Raw genomic sequence first — 18,341 nt, 5'->3', positions numbered from 1 at the left:
CATTGGCTCGCATTCTCCCAATCTCTCTGTGCACTGTTCTTGAGCTAATCTGAAAGTCATGGGAAGTTTGGACGTCTGTAGTGATTGACTCAGCAGAAAGCCGACTTCTCCGCGCTATGGGCCTCACCATCTGCTGACCCTAATCTGTGATTTTACGTGGCTGACCAATTTGTAGCTGAATTGTTGTCATTCCCAATCACTTCCACAAGCGGTTGACGGTGGAATATTTAGTAGAGAGGAAATTTCACAACTGGACTTAATGCACAGGTGGCATCCTATCACGGTACAACGCTGGACTTAAGTGAGCTCCGGAGAACAACCTATTCTTTCCCAAATGTTTGTAGAAGACGTCTGAATGCATAGGTGCTTGTTTTGGCCATGGAACACCTGAATTCAATTATTTGAGTGAATACTTTTGGCAGTATAGGGTATAGTGTTCCCGGCATAAAACAAGCTTCCGATGGGCCACATGAGAGAGAATCATGAGGCAGTGTCTTGACCTGAGTTCATGTATGACAGCAACTTCAGAGGAGAACTTACTTTGTTCCTCCTTTAACACTGTCACAGCACCAAGATGGAGGATACAACTTCATAAAAACAAATCTTTCTTAATAGTTCTTCATTGTTCTTCCTAGGATGCCATCTTATTCTACATTCCTCAGATTGTTCAGGCTCTGCGTTATGACAAGGTAATATTAACAATTCCACCTTTGCTGATTTCATGACGAAAAATTCCATGCTCTACTCTGTGATAACTTGGGAGATTTTTTTTCCTTCTACAAGAAGTTCATCATATTCCCTTCCAAAAAAAAGAGAGATATTTGTGTTTTTGCTAAAGGCAAAGGAGAGATATATAATTAACTATAATAATAATACCAATATAAGCTTTGTCTACTCTCTATCTCGCTTAGATGGGTTACGTGAGAGAATATATCCTGTGGGCAGCCCAGAAGTCTCAGCTTCTTGCCCACCAGTTCATCTGGAACATGAAGACCAACATCTTTATGGATGAAGAGGGCCACCAAAAGGACCGTGAGTAGAGACTTATCAAATTGTGTTAGTTAGTCTGAGTAACAAAGAAAGAAAAGAATGAAAAACATTTAGTTTCACCCTAACTTCCCGTTATATTAAAACCTACATGAACACACTCAGTAAAAATACTTTTTCAGAGTAAAACATGAAACTGTTTCTATTCAGCTCTTCAAGCTCCTTCAACTGTCTCGTACAAAGTTAACCTAGTTAAGTCCAATTTAAGCTTTTTGAGAAATAAGTAATAGATAAAAGGTGACCATAAAAAAGTAAAGGCAGAATAAGTTTAATAAGAAATAAGTGACATATTCTATTATCATGAATTGACTCAAAGTGGGTAACCAAGAAAGAGTTTACACAAAAAGTTTACTTAAATAAAAGATAATCTATTCAACATAACCTAACCAAAAAAACAAAGATAACCAATGTATTGATGCAAGATGGATTGGAAGAGACAGACTTAACAGTTCTTCGGGGCCAACTTTTATAGCCTGAGGTGAGCTGCATTAGCTGACGATCCTCCCATGCCAGTCATCAGTAACAGCAGACCAGGAATTTCTTGAGAGTGAGAGGGGCTTTACACCCCCATTCTTAAAAAATCAGTGTTCCACCTTGACATTGGAAATTAATCTAAAAGAAATCATAATTTATTAACAATAACGCAACATTAAAACATATCCCATTTAATAAAATGGCCAGCTGATCCATCAAGCCAGCTGATACCAACACCCTTACCAAATCCAATTCCTCTAGCCAGCAACATGAGTAACCTGGATCAAATTCAAAGAGGACAAAAGAAAACGCTAGTAAAAATGCTAGATATAGCTGGAGATTTCTAATAGTGTAACTGGCATATAGAAAAGTGCAAGTGGTATCTCCCCCAGGTTGCAAATCTGTTCTTGCAAATAGGTTTTATAAGGAAAAATTCTTAAACCTCATAATAGCGGGGGGGGGGGGAAGAAATCAAAGGGTTGCTCCAGATCTGAAGAACTAGAATCACAAGCCACACTAACCATAATGTCCAAGACATTACCAAATAGGGAACCAAACTACAATAATGTTCGCACCTATTAAAAGTACATTTAAGGAGCTCTACACCAAAGCTACTAGACCAAGCTACCAAGTTAATTCTTTACCGCACTATTCAAGATCAGCTCTGCAGTTCTTACCAGTTATGTCTATCGACATAAGTACCAGAGGTGGGACCAAGTCATTGTTTTGCAAGTCTCAAGTAAGTCTCAAGTCTTTATCCTCAAGTCTCAAGTCAAGTCTCAAGTAATGTCAGGCAAGTCAGAGTCGAGTCTCAAGTCACTGGTGTAAAAGTCCGAGTAAAGTCACAAGTCTGAAACTTTGAATTTCAAGTCCTTTCGAGTCTTTAAAAAAAAAAACGAAAAAATAATGTTGCAGTTATGCTAAATGTAAATATTAGACCATGTAATTTTTAAATCTGTGTTTTTCTCAACACATGACGAAATAGTGAACGTAGAAAATATACACAAATTGTGAAATTGCACCTCTATAAAATGCAGCTCAATTAAACCTAGCTCCTAGAATAATTTTCACCGAGAGTTCTGAGATAAGCTGCATGTTATTCTTGGATGCGGTTGTAGGACCGGCTTTAAAATCGCATGACAAAAATATCATATACATTAAAAAAACTGCATTACCAACGTAGCCTGGACAACATTTGCTAGTTAGATGAAGTCAGCTATCTCATCGTAGCATATTTATATGCATATTTATAATCATACGGTTCTTGGAGTGAGTGCATACACTCATGAAGTTTAGTAACTTCAGGTCACTGCAACAAGCCCAGGTACAGTTTACCGCCGGATGGGTACAGGACCTTGAAATGCACCGTGTAGAACGAAAGACCATCGTACGTATCATAAGTTTACCAGTCTCACAAATTGTCTTCATAAATACACATTCGTTAACCGTTTATTAATAGGACCTTTGAGTTCAATGGTAATTAATTAGCAGTGGAAATAATTTCTGGTAGCATCACAGAAATGTAGCAGTGACAATAATATTGTATGCTGTAATCGCACTGGGCAATTGGTGATACAAAAACCTGTTTTACCCTGTGAATAAAAGTATATGTTTTTGTCAATGTACCATAATAACAGAAGCGAAACACAATATTGTGTCAGGACAATTCACTATTTATGCACAATAAACAAAGGAGCATAGCGCAACAATTTCTGTTCAGCGCCAGACTTGCTTGTAACCTATATCACCAATTATGTTAAGAAAAATGACGTATTAACTACTACAAAACACTGACCTTCGTGTAAATGCTTGGAGCAGACTAACCTGTGAGCTGGAGTGTTCTGGGACGTTATATTTGGTCTTTGGATGGCTGCAATCCAGGCCACCCGTCGCCTGTTTGTTACTTCGGAAACATGGCTTGAACAATTTCTCTTCAAGACGTAATCCGATAACAACCGATCTCTTTACCCGTCGGCTTCCCGTGGCTGTCATGCGACCGGCTATTGCAGTTAATAATACAACAGCTTCTTGCCATTTTTGTGTTTCTTTTTATCGCTGTGTGACTGATTTCAATTGAAAGCCTGCGTGCGCTAGTACCTCTTGCCACGAGTTCCCAGAATTCTTTGCGGTTTTACCCCTGAATGACGTCACATTTCAATCTCTATATAATATGTATGTTAAATTATATATTTGGGGTGAAATATCAAGTCTTTTCAAGTAAACCGGTTCAAGTCCAATTCAAGTCCCAGGTCATCAGTGTAAAAGTCCAAGTCAAGTCACAAGTCTTAGAACATTTTTTCAAGTCAAGTCTAAAGTCATAAAATTAATGACTCGAGTCTGACTCGAGTCCAAGTCATGTGACTCGAGTCCACACCTCTGATAAGTACTGTACACCATGCCCACTATTGAAAAGTCCAGTCATGTGTTCTGTAAGGCCACAACCCATGAGACAAATGAAGTGGTGAAGCACCAGCAATAGAGCCCACGCTCCCCAGCTCTAGTTCATCAGTTCAAATTATAGACAGATACTGGTGGTGAAAATATTCACCACCAGTATGATCAACTTTTGCTGGTACAATAGACTTTCTGGAAACCAGAGAAATGCTCTCGCGATATTGTCTTCAACCACATTCCCTGCTGCACTAAAGAGAAACCATAGTTGATCTCCTATTGATATCAGACATTTAAGCGTACTAAAGAGTAATTCACCCTTCAGATGAAACCAAGCCAAGCAAAGTGGAGGCTATTTGTGCTCTCTTCCGAAATCAACCACATCAACCATGTATATTAGTCTGCATATTAAAGTATACTTGGGCATGATACATGAGTTGCCCCTACTGTGTTTCTCAAAATGTGAATCTGTGTGAAATATATATATAGAGAGAGCTTAGACATAGAAAAAAGTGTGTGTGTGTGTGTGTGTGTGTGTGTGTGTGTGTGTGTGTGTGTGTGTGTGTGTGTGTGTGTGTGTGTGTGTGCGTGTGTGTGAATAAGACACGCTGTATAAAGAGCGTTCTCAAGTAGAATAGAAAAACTTAAAATTAAAATGAATGTTTCTGCATAGCTGACATTGGGGAGCTGTTGGAGCAGATGGTTGAGGAGATCATAGGTTCACTGTCAGGTCCTGCCAAAGATTTCTACCAGAGAGAGTTTGACTTCTTCAACAAAATCACCAACGTTTCTGCTATTATCAAGTAAGTCTGTTAGCTAGTATTCTGCTATTCGTCAGGGTCATGTATGTGCCACAACCACAGAGAAGTTTAAATTCTGCTGTGTTTGCTGCTTGCGTTTTTCCCCAGGCCAGTTCCAAAGGGCGAGGAGAGAAAGAGAGCTTGCCTCAAAGCTCTGTCCGATATCAAAGTGCAGCCAGGTAAGGAACTGTCTGAGAGTAAATATGGGTGACTCTGTAAACTGTAAACTTCAGTTAAATCTTCTGTGAAAACAGTTTTAATCTAAATATTTTAACATCACATTGTATAAACAGGGTGGGGTGCTCAAAATGACATCATATAGAGAGTAGAAAAAATGACTTTGGTCATGTTTATTATGAGCATCCACCAGTACTTTACATTCATTATAATACATTATAACGTAAAACTCTGTACCGAGCTTGTACCGAGCACAAAAAAAGAAAAAATATCAATATGAAGATGAATAAATATATTTGCTTGCTCTTAGTCATATTGTATGGGTCTGAATAAGGATCCTGCAGCTATTTATTTACAGCTATTTATTTACAGACTGTCCCTTAAAGACTGACATAATGTTCTTTCATTGTGTCAAATGATATTGATAAAATATCTTCACTTCACAGAATCAGTTTTTTTTGTTTCCAACCACTTGGCCAATATATAATACCTTTTGTCCATACAGACAAACACATGCCTGTGTTGTGATATTAAAACATTGCATAAGCCCTTTGTGTTGTAAAATAAAGGTGTATTCTTATAAGGTCAGGCATTTCTTCCTGCCTGTATAGTGTGCTTCTTAGGAGAGCAAGCTTTGAAGGGACAGATTAAAGTGTTTAATTTACACCCTTTAATTTTGCAAACAGATTTAAGGTTACAACACTGCTCTGTTTACTCTGACAAAGACACAGCAGTGCTGAAATGTTAGTCTGCTTGCAAAGGCAGAAGCTGTGAATTAGTCATTGTGCTTCAGGCCCTTCTGTCCTTTCAGAGTTTGAGTCTTATGTTTGTATCTTGTCTTGCTGTTTTCTAGGTTGTTACCTGCCTAGTAATCCTGAAGCCATAGTACTGGACATTGATTATAAGTCTGGAACACCTATGCAGAGGTAATGTTGGGTCTTTATTTGTGTTTCATAGAGTAGTTTCAATGATAAGTATGACTGTAACTTATGGGAGTGTGTGTTTGTGTGTGTTTTCTGTGTTTGCAGTGCTGCCAAGGCTCCCTATCTGGCCAAGTTCAAGGTGAAGCGCTGCGGAGTGAGTGAACTAGAGAGGGAGGGTCTCCGCTGCCCATCAGACTCTCTGGAAGATGGAGAGGAGAATCCAGATGGGTCAAAGAAGGTTTGCTGGCAGGCAGCCATCTTCAAAGTGGGAGATGACTGCAGACAGGTACAACATTTTTCTTTGACTGATCAATGTCTGACACTTCATACTTCATACTCAGACTAATTTCCCTTTGTGTTTTTCTCATTTCTCCAGGATATGCTTGCACTGCAGATCATAGGGCTTTTTAAGAATATCTTCCAGCTGGTCGGCCTGGATCTGTTCGTCTTCCCTTACAGAGTGGTGGCTACTGCACCAGGGGTATGGTTCTTTTCTCTATTATCTCTTCTGCTTTCATCTCCTTTCCCCATTTACTTCAGTACTAAGTATAAAAAATTTAATGTTTGTTTTTTTTTAAAAGATTTTTCATCATTTTATTTATAAAAATAATAAAACAATCCAAATAGAACACTATAGGAATGGAATACAGCTCTATGTAGCTCTAATTCAAATTGCATTGTCCCCAAAATGTTTTATTTTATTTACAGCTTAAAATACTATGTAAAATTCATTCTGACACATCTACATCCCCCTATTGTTTCAGTGTTTGTGCAGGTCAGCAGCATCTTGACAAACTGGAACATGCTAGAACAACTCTTCTAGTTACTCAGTAAAAATAAATATAATGCTACAATGCAAAGCAACTGCCAGCTTGGCTCTGTTCCAGCTGTGCGTACCTGTCCTGGTTTGACATCACTGTAAACCAGTACAGTGTTCAGATACACAGAAAGAAAAAACAATGGTATCGTCATATTACATACTTTGTAATTGTACTCTAAAACAATGAAAACATTAATTTTGTATAAAATATCATCTTTAAATGTAAAACAAATGCCAGTAAGCTTCCACATTATTTTTTTAATACTGTAAATGAGCATATCCAGTTTTGTTGTTGTTGTTGTTGTTATTCTAAAGACAGACCATGTTGGAAAGTGACCCTAAACATGGTGTATGTTTTACAAACTAATGTACATCAGAGAAAATTGTCGACTTGACATTTTGTGCATCTGCCACAAAGTTACTTTTCCTGTAAGCTTCTGTAGCTGATTTGGGATAATAATGGAGGATATTCTGATAAACGTCACACATCATCGCATCTTCTCTTTCTCAGTGTGGTGTGATTGAGTGCATCCCAGATTGTAAATCCAGGGACCAGCTCGGTAGACAGACTGACTTTGGGATGTATGATTACTTCCGGAATCAGTATGGTGATGAATCCACCCTCGCCTTCCAGAAGGTATGGAGCTTAAATTATGGGACTGTTCAAATCAGTTTTGCATATTTCATAATGAGGATTTATTAATAGTTCAGAAGGATTCATAGATGGTTCTAGTATGACAGGCTAGCCTAGTAGGATAGCCTGCCAAAAAGTCTTTTCAAAGTAAAAGTGGAATAGCCATATGGCTACAGACATGTGTCATGAGTGTCTTAATCTGAAATTTAGTAATCACAGGGACACGTTGTGGTTGGTGGTTTGCTGTCTGCCATTTTAAGCAAGGTGTATATTGCTAGCTTAGTCTGCTAAGACTCCTAAACATCAGTTCAGTAACAGTGACCAGCATGTGTGGACCAATAGTAGCACAAAGCGGTTTTCAACACACAACGTTGTGGTTTAAGCGAGAGAAATCACATACATTGTTTGTGTGGTCACAGCAGAGATATATGACTCTCTTATCTCTTAGCGTGACACAGGAGCCATCTTATGAGACAAACTAAACTAACTATTTATCAAGCTATAGTTGAGTGTAACCAGCCATACAAAAGACCTAACTGAAAAACAATTTTGTTGTGAAGCTTTCTTAACAGTCACTTCTCTTAATAGACGAACTTAACCTGCTTATCTAAAACTGTACTGAAACACTAGTAAAATCTGACACCTGTCACTCTTTATGATGTTCCTTGTGAGAATGGATAAGATGTGTATAAAATTAATAATGAGTTCCTGACATGAAAAGAAAAAGGCATATCCATGATCCTTGTGTGAATGCTTTGGGGAACATGGACTGAACTGTCATCTGAGAGATTTTTGAATGTGGTGGGAAATGGGCATAATTATACCTCATTATCACGTGTATGTTCTTTCTGCAGGCTCGTTACAACTTCATCCGCAGTATGGCCGCTTACAGCCTTTTGCTGTTCCTGCTGCAAATCAAAGACAGACACAATGGCAACATCATGCTGGACAGCAAGGGCCACCTCATTCACATAGGTGGGGTGTATGGGTTTGATCTGGATGTTTCCTTTTTTAACTATTATTATTTTATGATTTTTTTTTAACTGTAAGCTTCTTGAATGTCCACACTTGATGGACAGTAGTTATTATTGTTTCAGTAATTATGATCATTATTAACTTGTATTAATTATTGCTCAAATCTGGGCACAATGTTTTAAAACAAGATTGTACACACCAGAGAGTAGTTTCATCAATTTTACAGAGTAATGGTGAAGGTTTGGCATATTTTGTTTGCAGATTTTGGCTTCATGTTTGAGAGCTCTCCTGGAGGTAACCTGGGCTGGGAGCCAGACATCAAGCTGACAGATGAGATGGTGATGATCATGGGAGGCAAGATGGAGGCCACACCTTTTAAATGGTTCATGGAGATGTGTGTCAGAGGATATCTGGCTGTACGGTATGAAGCTGAAAAAACAAACAAACAAGTGTCTCGCGTACTTTTTTAGAAAACAAAAAGGCTTTCATGGTTGTTTAAAGGTTTCTGTCAATTAATTTTTGTGCTACATGGGATTCATCTGTGAAGAAAGTAGTGGCGAAGAAGTTGTTGGTATTGTAAGTTTATGTTTTGTTTTCTCTGGTCAAACAGCCCATACATGGATGCAGTAGTTTCTCTAGTGACCCTTATGCTGGACACTGGACTCCCATGTTTCAGAGGACAAACCATAAAACTTCTCAAGTAAGTTCAACAGTGTGACATCTGAGTGTTTTTGCTTCTGTGGTGAGTTATATTGTATGTAGTCAATATTATGTCAAAAATCTCCCATGCAGTAAAATCCTGCCAATTTATCTGAGACTAGAGCACTATAAAAACTAGTATAGAAATAAATATTTGGTAATACAGGGAGTGCAGAATTATTAGGCAAGTTGTATTTTTGAGGAATAATTTTATTATTGAACAACAACCATGTTCTCAATGAACCCAAAAAACTCATTAATATCAAAGCTGAATGTTTTTGGAAGTAGTTTTAGTTTGTTTTTAGTTTTAGCTATTTTAGGGGGATATCTGTGTGTGCAGGTGACTATTACTGTGCAGAATTATTAGGCAACTTAACAAAAAACAAATATATACCCATTTCAATTATTTATTTTTACCAGTGACACCAATATAACATCTCCACATTCACAAATATACATTTCTGACATTCAAAAACAAAACAAAAACAAATCAGCGACCAATATAGCCACCTTTCTTTGCAAGGACACTCAAAAGCCTGCCATCCATGGATTCTGTCAGTGTTTTGATCTGTTCACCATCAACATTGCGTGCAGCAGCAACCACAGCCTCCCAGACACTGTTCAGAGAGGTGTACTGTTTTCCCTCCTTGTAAATCTCACATTTGATGATGGACCACAGGTTCTCAATGGGGTTCAGATCAGGTGAACAAGGAGGCCATGTCATTAGTTTTTCTTCTTTTATACCCTTTCTTGCCAGCCACGCTGTGGAGTACGTGGACGCGTGTGATGGAGCATTGGTCCTGCATGAAAATCAAGTTTTTCTTGAAGGATGCAGACTTCTTCCTGTACCACTGCTTGAAGAAGGTGTCTTCCAGAAACTGGCAGTAGGACTGGGAGTTGAACTTGACTCCATCCTCAACCCGAAAAGGCCCCACAAGCTCATCTTTGATGATACCAGCCCAAACCAGTACTCCACCTCCACCTTGCTGGCGTCTGAGTCGGACTGGAGCTCTCTGCCCTTTACCAATCCAGCCATGGGCCCATCCATCTGGCCCATCAAGACTCACTCTCATTTCATCAGTCCATAAAACCTTAGAAAAACCAGTCTCGAGATATTTCTTGGCCCAGTCTTGACGTTTCAGCTTGTGTGTCTTGTTCAGTGGTGGTCGTCTTTCAGCCTTTCTTACCTTGGCCATGTCTCTGAGTATTGCACACCTTGTGCTTTTGGGCACTCCAGTGATGTTGCAGCTCTGAAATATGGCCAAACTGGTGGCAAGTGGCATCTTGGCAGCTGCACGCTTGACTTTTCTCAGTTCATGGGCAGTTATTTTGCGCCTTGGTTTTTCCACACGCTTCTTGCGACCCTGTTGACTATTTTGAATGAAACGCTTGATTGTTCGATGATCACGCTTCAGAAGCTTTGCAATTTTGAGACTGCTGCATCCCTCTGCAAGATATCTCACTATTTTTGACTTTTCTGAGCCTGTCAAGTCCTTCTTTTGACCCATTTTGCCAAAGGAAAGGAAGTTGCCTAATAATTATGCACACCTGATATAGGTTGTCGATGTCATTAGACCACACCCCTTCTCATTACAGAGATGCACATTACCTAATATGCTTAATTGGTAGTAGGCTTTCGAGCCTATACAGCTTGGAGTAAGACAACATGCATGAAGAGGATGATGTGGACAAAATACTCATTTGCCTAATAATTCTGCACTCCCTGTATGTGTTTTGACAGCTATTCTGTAGGTGTCAAAAAAGGAAGACAAACAAAACGCAGCCACCTGGAGTTAAAACAAACAAACAATGAGTGCAGCATGTAAGGCACACTTCCAGTGCCACTGGACTGTGAAACTGTTATTTCCACCCAAAATGTGTTCACATTGATTGTTTTTTTCTTTTGTTTTTTGTCAGAGGACGTTTTAATCCACAAATGAGTGAAAAAGAAGCGGCAGCATTCATCATCAAAGTCATCCAAAGCTGTTTCCTCAGTAGCAGGTGACAAAATACTTGCATTACTTAATTTGTGCTGCAGTTGTTACAGAAGACAAATGTATAAGCCCATTGCCAAAATTGGTCAAATATTGTATAGTGTCATTTTGGGATATTAAATAACTTTATTAACACACCCATAGTTAATAATAAAAATATAGAAACACCTTTTTGCTTTAACATTGTTCCTTCTAATAAATATTTGTTAACTTCATTTTAACAGGAGCAAGACATACGACATGCTGCAGTACTACCAAAACCAGATTCCATACTGAAGATCGTCTGTCAGCCTTCCACTGTGCATCCAGAACAAACGAGCAATGCTGTGTTTTTATAAAACTGAATGAGGTGGTGGTCCCGAACACTACTCTGCTCCTCAGATTTTGGCAAAAATGATGCACTTTAACGCTAAATCATCTCATTCTCATGTAATTACTTACACAAGACTGAAAAATGATGTGTGTCGTTTACTAAACAGGTATCTGAAACGCCCTTTAAGTATTTTCTTGATGCTGTTACTTGTTACTGTGCAAACACTAACTTAAGGGTCACATTAGAGAAACTTGGCCTAAAAGGGAGCCATCTTTACAGTGTTTGTAAAAAGCAGCTGTTATCATTTTGTTCCTATGCTGTTACCCATTTTGATGCACTTTATTGAGTACAGTATTTCTGCAGCTTCACCTGCCTACAGTCGAGAGATTAAAGCTCAAATGTAAGACATTAAAATACTCTGAAAAAAATGTAGATGTTTTTAAATTCATCCAAAATGAACGCAGCAGTCAATCAACATTTAACCTAACAGTAGTCTTTAGAAATGTAAAGGTGTTTAGAGAATCAGACATACTCATGCTGTAGCTTGTACTGTAGATTATTTGCTGTAGAATCACATCAGCACAGGCGGTTTCTGTGATATATGTGTAGAGTTATGTGTGACAAACTTTTAACTGTGCTAATTTGATGGTTACACCTTTTCATGCAAGTCTTTATATGTCATATCTGTTGTATGGAGGCATTTTTACACTAAACTTTGGTTCTGGTTGAGCCTTTTGTTTCCACTAATTTACCAATAGTTGTCATTGTATCTCTATTTGTCTAGAGCAGATGCACACAGTAGAAAGTTCTGCGAAGTTATACATTTAAGTAGCACTTACTTAATCTGCAAAACAGCTCACGTTAGTACAATTACTGTTAAATAACACATAAAGAGAGCAAGTGTTGCAGCTGGAATGTGCATGGCATATGTTACTCACAATCAAAATACAAAACTTATTTTGTATGAACAAAATAGTTACATTAACATACGCGAATATGAGCAATATTAAAAGACTTTCATGCAGCGTTTATTGTGCAGGACTGTGCGTCTTTTCTTGCTACTGCCTGTCTTTAGATTAGAAAATAGAGGCACAACTCAGACAAAAAAAAGAAAAGTGAACCTTATCTTATCTTGACTTACAGTGTTAATGAGCAAAAAAAACCAAGATTTTACTTTATAGTGGTTATAGGTTGTCGTTACTTGAGGGGCCATGGTGCTAGTACATTAAATGCAATGAATAAGAGTCCGAACAATTTGGTGGCAGCAATATTTTTCCAAGAGGAAAAGAGCAAATAATGTATCTTTGATTTCACTGAAATTTTTATAAACTCTTGGAATGGATCCAAAAAGGTGGCAAAACCAGGTAGTCCAAATGTGAAATTCCATGTACACTGAAACACAGTGCTTAACATCTGTGGCCTACTTTATTACTCGAGAGGAGCCAAATTTGAATCAGCTGCTACACCAGAAAGGAGTTCCAGGTTAGAGAACACTGGAAATAAAAGCACAAGGTGTTGTAGTGAATAGACCTAAAATAGGCCCACAAACTTAACCAAGAAATTCATTTTTCCTACTTTTTCAGTTTCTTTTTACTACTTCCTTATTTCTTTTCACTTTTTACTTTGCTCTTTACCCTTCTTCCAAATTTTTCCATGTTTCTCTCCATTTTTAATTTTTCATTCCGATCCCTTTTTCTTTCATTTTTCTTTCCTACTTAGCTTTACGCCACTCTATCATTTCTTATTACTTTAATTCTTTATTTCTCCATCTCTTGTTTTCTTTTTCTTGTCTTTTTCTTTATTTCTCCTGCACTATTTGTTTGTTTTTACATTTTTTCCCCCACGTGTAGTATTAAATGCTTAAATACAGCACACAGGCTGGACCATGACCCATTGGTTACTACTATTCTGTCTGTCTGATAGCATGTGTCAGAATACATGTGTGCAACATGTCTGCAAAACCCTGTTTGGAAGCATTCCTCATATTAACATTATTATTAATCTTTGTATCAAAACAATCCTCTTGGCTTACTGATGCAGATGATGATTATACCTAAAAAGCCATTTCTCCTTCCCATAGAATCACAACTGTAGTAATACTTGACATAAAAATAACTTTATGCAATATATATTTATGTGTATTAATCTTGTATCTGTGTGTTGTGTTCTGCAAATGAAATTGCAATGATTCCCTCTGTCCTAGTCCTTGTGTGAAAAGTTTAATGCTGCAGCCATGTTTTCTTATTGTATTTCTCAAAGCGTTTGAGTATATGGAAATTAAATGGGAGAATGTCCCTGCTGAGGTCAGTAGTAGGTTTTACTGAAATTCTGTTATTTTAAACATGTAAGTCATCCCTTATGTTAACCAATATCTCTCTGAAGCTTTGGTCATCTTGCATGCTTTACCCATATATGGTTGTCTTTGTGAGGTACAGTCTGGGTTTTAGCTGGGAGTGAAGTCAGGGAATTTTTTCTGGTCATCATTTTGTGACAGACCTTCATTGAGCTGTTCTAGGGTTCAGAACAGAATTAAGTATGGGTCAGGATTAAGGGCCTGGGAGTGCATTCATTAATGCCCTCATAGAAATAGCCATATGGTGTGTGTGTGTGTGTGTGTGGGGGGGGGGGACAGTTGTTTAGTGCATTGTTTAGATGAGCATCCGTTTTTTTTTTTCTGCTAATGTGTGGAAACTTGTTATTGTCAGAATAAATGTTAACATTTCACCAGAATCAGACTGTCAGTGTATCATTAATTCTTTTTTTTTGTGTTCCTCTAAGTCTTATTTCATTGACATGTTTCCTTTCTCCTTACATTGGCTCTTTTTTTTTTTAGCTGTTCCTTGTTTTGTTTTTTTGTTTTTTCCTTGTTTTCTTTTTCATTTCATTCTTTTACATACGTTTTGTACTTTTCTTTGTTAATGTTTATTTCTTTTACCCCTTTTATTTTTTCTCTACTCCTTTTTTTCATTTCTTTCTGAGGTGAAAAAAAAAGAGAAGAAAAGTTAAAAAAAAAAAACAAAGTAAAAAAAAAAATCATAGCAGACAAAACAAACCGTAAAAAAATCAAAATTTCCTTAAAATAATAGTGTTTGAAGGTATCAGATAACATTAGTTTTATAGGTTATGTGAGCCTGGCAACCACTGAATGAAGACAAGCAAGAAGGAAGAGTTGGAAGACCATAAAGCCAACGGCACTGACCTTTGACCTATCTGAAGCAACTTAAGCAGACTCCTTACAACAGTTGGAACAATAAGAAGCACAAAGTGCAGTTGTTTAATTTTAGTAGGTTTTTTTTCCATACTTAAACAATGTGATTTTTTAAATTTCTGTAATTATGTTCTAAATGTGGTCATCTGATATCCATAAAAATAACCAAAAATTTGTAAAATAACAAACCTTTATTTAACACTGGGCATCACAGAGACTGGTGGTTTATACCAGTAGCACAAAGAACATGATGATTGTGGGATGAATTGTCATTCACAAAGAAGCCCCAAGACAAATAGCTGGCAGAACTGAACTCTTCTTGTTCAAGCTGGTCTTTCTGAAACTCTGAAAACTGGACTTAGTGCTAGCTAGTAGCAAGATACAAAAATCAATATATTGAAATCAATAATGCATAATATTTTTGTGCAGTAACTGTTAATAGTTCCATGAACCATTGAGCCAGGCATGTTGTTATATGGATTTCATTAATATTGCTCCAAAGGTTATCAACAGTAGATATTTATTTCTAGTGTTAAGTTAAGGTGGTTAGCACTGTTGCCTCACAGCAAGAAGGTCTTCAGTTCAATTCCACCATCAGGCTAGGGTCTTTCTGTTTGGAGTTCCCATGTTCTTCCTGTGTTTTGTTAGGTTAATTGGAAACACTAAATTGCCCATAGGTGTGAAAGTGGGTCTATGTGTTGATCTGGTGTCCAGGGTGTACCCTGCCTCTCGCCCTAAGACAGCTGGGATAGGCTCCAGTGCCCCCTGCGACCCTGAAAAGGATAAGCGGAAGTTAATCAATTCAGCAGAATTTTCATACAACTGAATTAAAGATAAAAAACAACAATCCCTTGTGAGCAAGCACTTGGCGACAGTGGAAATGAAAACATCCCAAAGTACCAGGCTGGGGAACGGGTGGGCATCTGCTGTGGTTTGGGGGGAGGGGGTTATATATGTCAGAAAATTAAAGCAAATATGCCTTAAAATTGACCTTTAGGCACTGGAAGTAACTCTCTGGCTAACACAGTTATTTGCTATTAATATTTAGTGGTGTATAATTGATTATTTTATAGGAAATGGAGTTGAAGTCAGTTAAGTGAATAGTCTAAGCAGCCAGCAGAGCTTCTTGTTCTTTTTCTTTTTGCACATGTTTTCATCTTTGGCCTCTGGATTTTCTTGTTTGGTATTGCTGGCCTCCTTTATGTGTTTTTCTTGCACAGTCTCGTGGAGTGTCTCATTTTGGGCCTGAGAATGATCTAGTTTAGTAATGCCACTGCCCATCATTGGGTATAAAGTGGGCACTGTGCTCTGGTTGCCACAACCCATCATTAGGTATAAAGTTTGGATTGGGTTCTGTTTGTGACAACTCATCATTGGATACATTGTTTGAATTGGGATGATGTTGCCAATTATCTGGTTTGGTAACGTTGGACTCTTCTTGGTTTTTCATTGTCTCTTCCAGAGACTGCACAGTCTGCTGCAGTATTATCTTTTCTTCTTCTGCTTCCTGGAGTTTGTTTTTTATGTTTGTGTTCTCCTGGTTTTGCTACAGTTTCCATTAGGAAGCTTCGGTCTTTTCCAGTTCTTGTTAAAAGTTTTGCACCTTCAATTGATTTTTTTTCCACAAAGGGCTTTACTGGTGCAGAGTTTGATTTTGAGGTCTGTGAACTCACAGTGGGCTTGTTGTTCTTATTCTTGCATTCTGCAACTTCCTCTTCTATATCTTTTTTTACTTTGAGGAGTTGCTCACGGAGCTGTTCAATCTCCTGCTGCTGTTTCTTACATTGGATTCCAATTCAGCTTCTCCCTCCAGTTATTTTCAGCTCTGGAGTCTCTGTGGTTTGTGTTGAAGCCTTCACACTCAGCTCCACAGCAGTGTTAGCTGTGTTGCTCTCTTCAACAGGAGCATCACTCTCCTCAGAGAGTTCTCCTCTGTGCTGGACTCAGGCCTGTTTCTGTGAGCCTCTTCCAGCTGTTCTTGGAGCTCGAGAATGTATTTTTCTGCATTTTCTCTGCAGCACTTTAACTGCAAGCGAAGCCAATCATTATGGGTTTTACACTTGGCAGCTTTTACACTTTCCTGCAGTTGGAATCTTAGTGCAGCAACCTATCTCTCATATTAAATGGAGGTCTGCTATCACTGGGTATAAATTAGGCATTGGGCTACTGCTGCCAAGGCCCTTCACTGGGTATAAAGTGTGGATTGGGCCAACATTGTTGCCAAGGCCCCCAATTGGGGTCCCACGCTTCTTCCTCTGGTGTTTGGGTTTCCATTTTGCTGAATATATTCTGTTTATTTTTACCTCTTTAGTTTGGCTGCGCCAGATGAAGTCCCCTCATTTGGTGCCTTTAACAATATCATGCACTCTTCAAACTCTCAAGCAGCTTTAAGCAGTCTGCACAGTTCTTCCATTAAAAAACAAACAAGACAAAACAGAATATAAAATGTTTTTATTACTTAGTTTTTAATATAAAGGTTTTAAATATTTTTATAACAGAAAAGGAAAACAACAAACAAACAACAAATAACAAAACAAGCAGTCGACTGAAAAACACAGCTTTTTCCCTACAAAGCAATTCTGGCAATGAGAACATGACATTATTTTCATGAATTGACAACACATATACAGATGTATGAGCAGCCTAGGAGAGGCCTGCAGAAGTTTATATAGCTGTGAGTAGGCGCAAACAGGAAAGAAAAAAAAAGGTGTGTGTGTGTGTGTGTGTGTGAGGGAGGGGGAGAGAGAGAGAGACCCATACTCATTTCGGATAGATTACACCATCTTGTGGTATAAATATTAGCTTGCAACCTTAACCCTTGGAGGCTTTAAGTCAAAAAAGGGTCCCTTTTTTGACTTAAAGCCTCCAAGGGTTAATCAAAAGGTAAGTTTTTCCATTTTATGAATCTCCTCAACAACGCTCAACCAGTCATCCAGAACAGTAGGGTCAGTATATTAATTAATTAATTCTTCGGGTAAGTCTCCTAAATAAAATGTTATGACGGACCGTTGTTTTGATTTAAAGCCTATAGTCTATTCTATCTTTGACATCTCCCCAAAATTTAGAGAGTTTTCGACAAGACCAGAATATGTTGGTATGATTTGCAACAGTTTCCCACAGCTCCCCCAGCATGAGGAATTTCCCCCTGTTTGTTGTTTTGGTGTTATGAAAAATCATACCAAGTTTTTCCAACTAAATTTTTGCCAGTTGGCAGAAGATGAGGTTGAAGTAGCAGTCTCACACATATTGTCCCATTGTTCAGAAGATATAACAGTGGACAACTCTTTCTCCCATCTTTTTTTAATATAATCTGTTGATGTTCCCCTACTTTTTAATATACTCTGGTAGAGTTTAGAGATTATTGACTTACATCCCTTAAAGTATGTTTGCAAAATCAGATTCATTATTTCATTAGGTTGAGTATTAATTTCTTTAGTCACTTTTGAGGACAAATATTGCTGTAATTGCAGGAATCTGAAAAAGTCACTTTTTCCTAACTCATATATATTTTTTAATATTTGAAAACTTTGAAGGCCATTCTTATCCATAATTTCACAATATACATTAATCCCTTTATGTGACCAGTTTTTAAATTTTAAATCCATTTGGTTTGGTTTAAACTCACAGTCATAAGCCACCCACTTAAGTACTTGAAAATGTGGTTCCTTAGGTTTAGTTCTTTTACTCAATCAAACCAAATAAGCAATGTAAAAGATGCCAAGGGGTTCAGTTCTTTCTGACAAGCTGTTGTCAGTTTCTGATCTCCTATCAGGGCTTGTATTGGAATGACCCCACACATATTATATATTTCTTTTCCATTGGGCCTCACAAGTATCATCACACCATTGTATAACTATTTTGAGTTGAGCAGCAAAGTAGCAATCTC

General features: G+C 37.9%; 1 protein-coding gene across 2 annotated transcripts in view; it reads left to right on the top strand.

The window, feature by feature from the left end:
• pi4kaa (phosphatidylinositol 4-kinase, catalytic, alpha a) overlaps positions 1 to 11,429 on the top strand; it is a 40,816-nt gene extending 29,387 nt beyond the window's left edge. For both annotated transcript variants that reach the window (XM_080874696.1, XM_080874695.1), the window contains exons 42-54: positions 636 to 689; positions 912 to 1,032; positions 4,586 to 4,715; positions 4,821 to 4,891; positions 5,743 to 5,815; positions 5,918 to 6,098; positions 6,189 to 6,293; positions 7,144 to 7,269; positions 8,121 to 8,241; positions 8,503 to 8,662; positions 8,852 to 8,941; positions 10,858 to 10,941; positions 11,159 to 11,429. In XM_080874696.1, coding sequence (XP_080730822.1) covers positions 636 to 689; positions 912 to 1,032; positions 4,586 to 4,715; positions 4,821 to 4,891; positions 5,743 to 5,815; positions 5,918 to 6,098; positions 6,189 to 6,293; positions 7,144 to 7,269; positions 8,121 to 8,241; positions 8,503 to 8,662; positions 8,852 to 8,941; positions 10,858 to 10,941; positions 11,159 to 11,210 — 1,368 coding nt within the window. In that variant the 3' untranslated portion in view covers positions 11,211 to 11,429. The remainder of the gene's footprint in view (positions 1 to 635; positions 690 to 911; positions 1,033 to 4,585; positions 4,716 to 4,820; positions 4,892 to 5,742; positions 5,816 to 5,917; positions 6,099 to 6,188; positions 6,294 to 7,143; positions 7,270 to 8,120; positions 8,242 to 8,502; positions 8,663 to 8,851; positions 8,942 to 10,857; positions 10,942 to 11,158) is intronic.
• The last annotated feature ends 6,912 nt before the right edge of the window (positions 11,430 to 18,341 follow it).

This window comes from Rhamphochromis sp. 'chilingali' (genome assembly GCF_963969265.1).
Source record: "Rhamphochromis sp. 'chilingali' genome assembly, chromosome: 2".
NCBI lineage: Eukaryota > Metazoa > Chordata > Actinopteri > Cichliformes > Cichlidae > Rhamphochromis > Rhamphochromis sp. 'chilingali'.
This window is presented reverse-complemented; position numbering and strand designations above follow the sequence as displayed.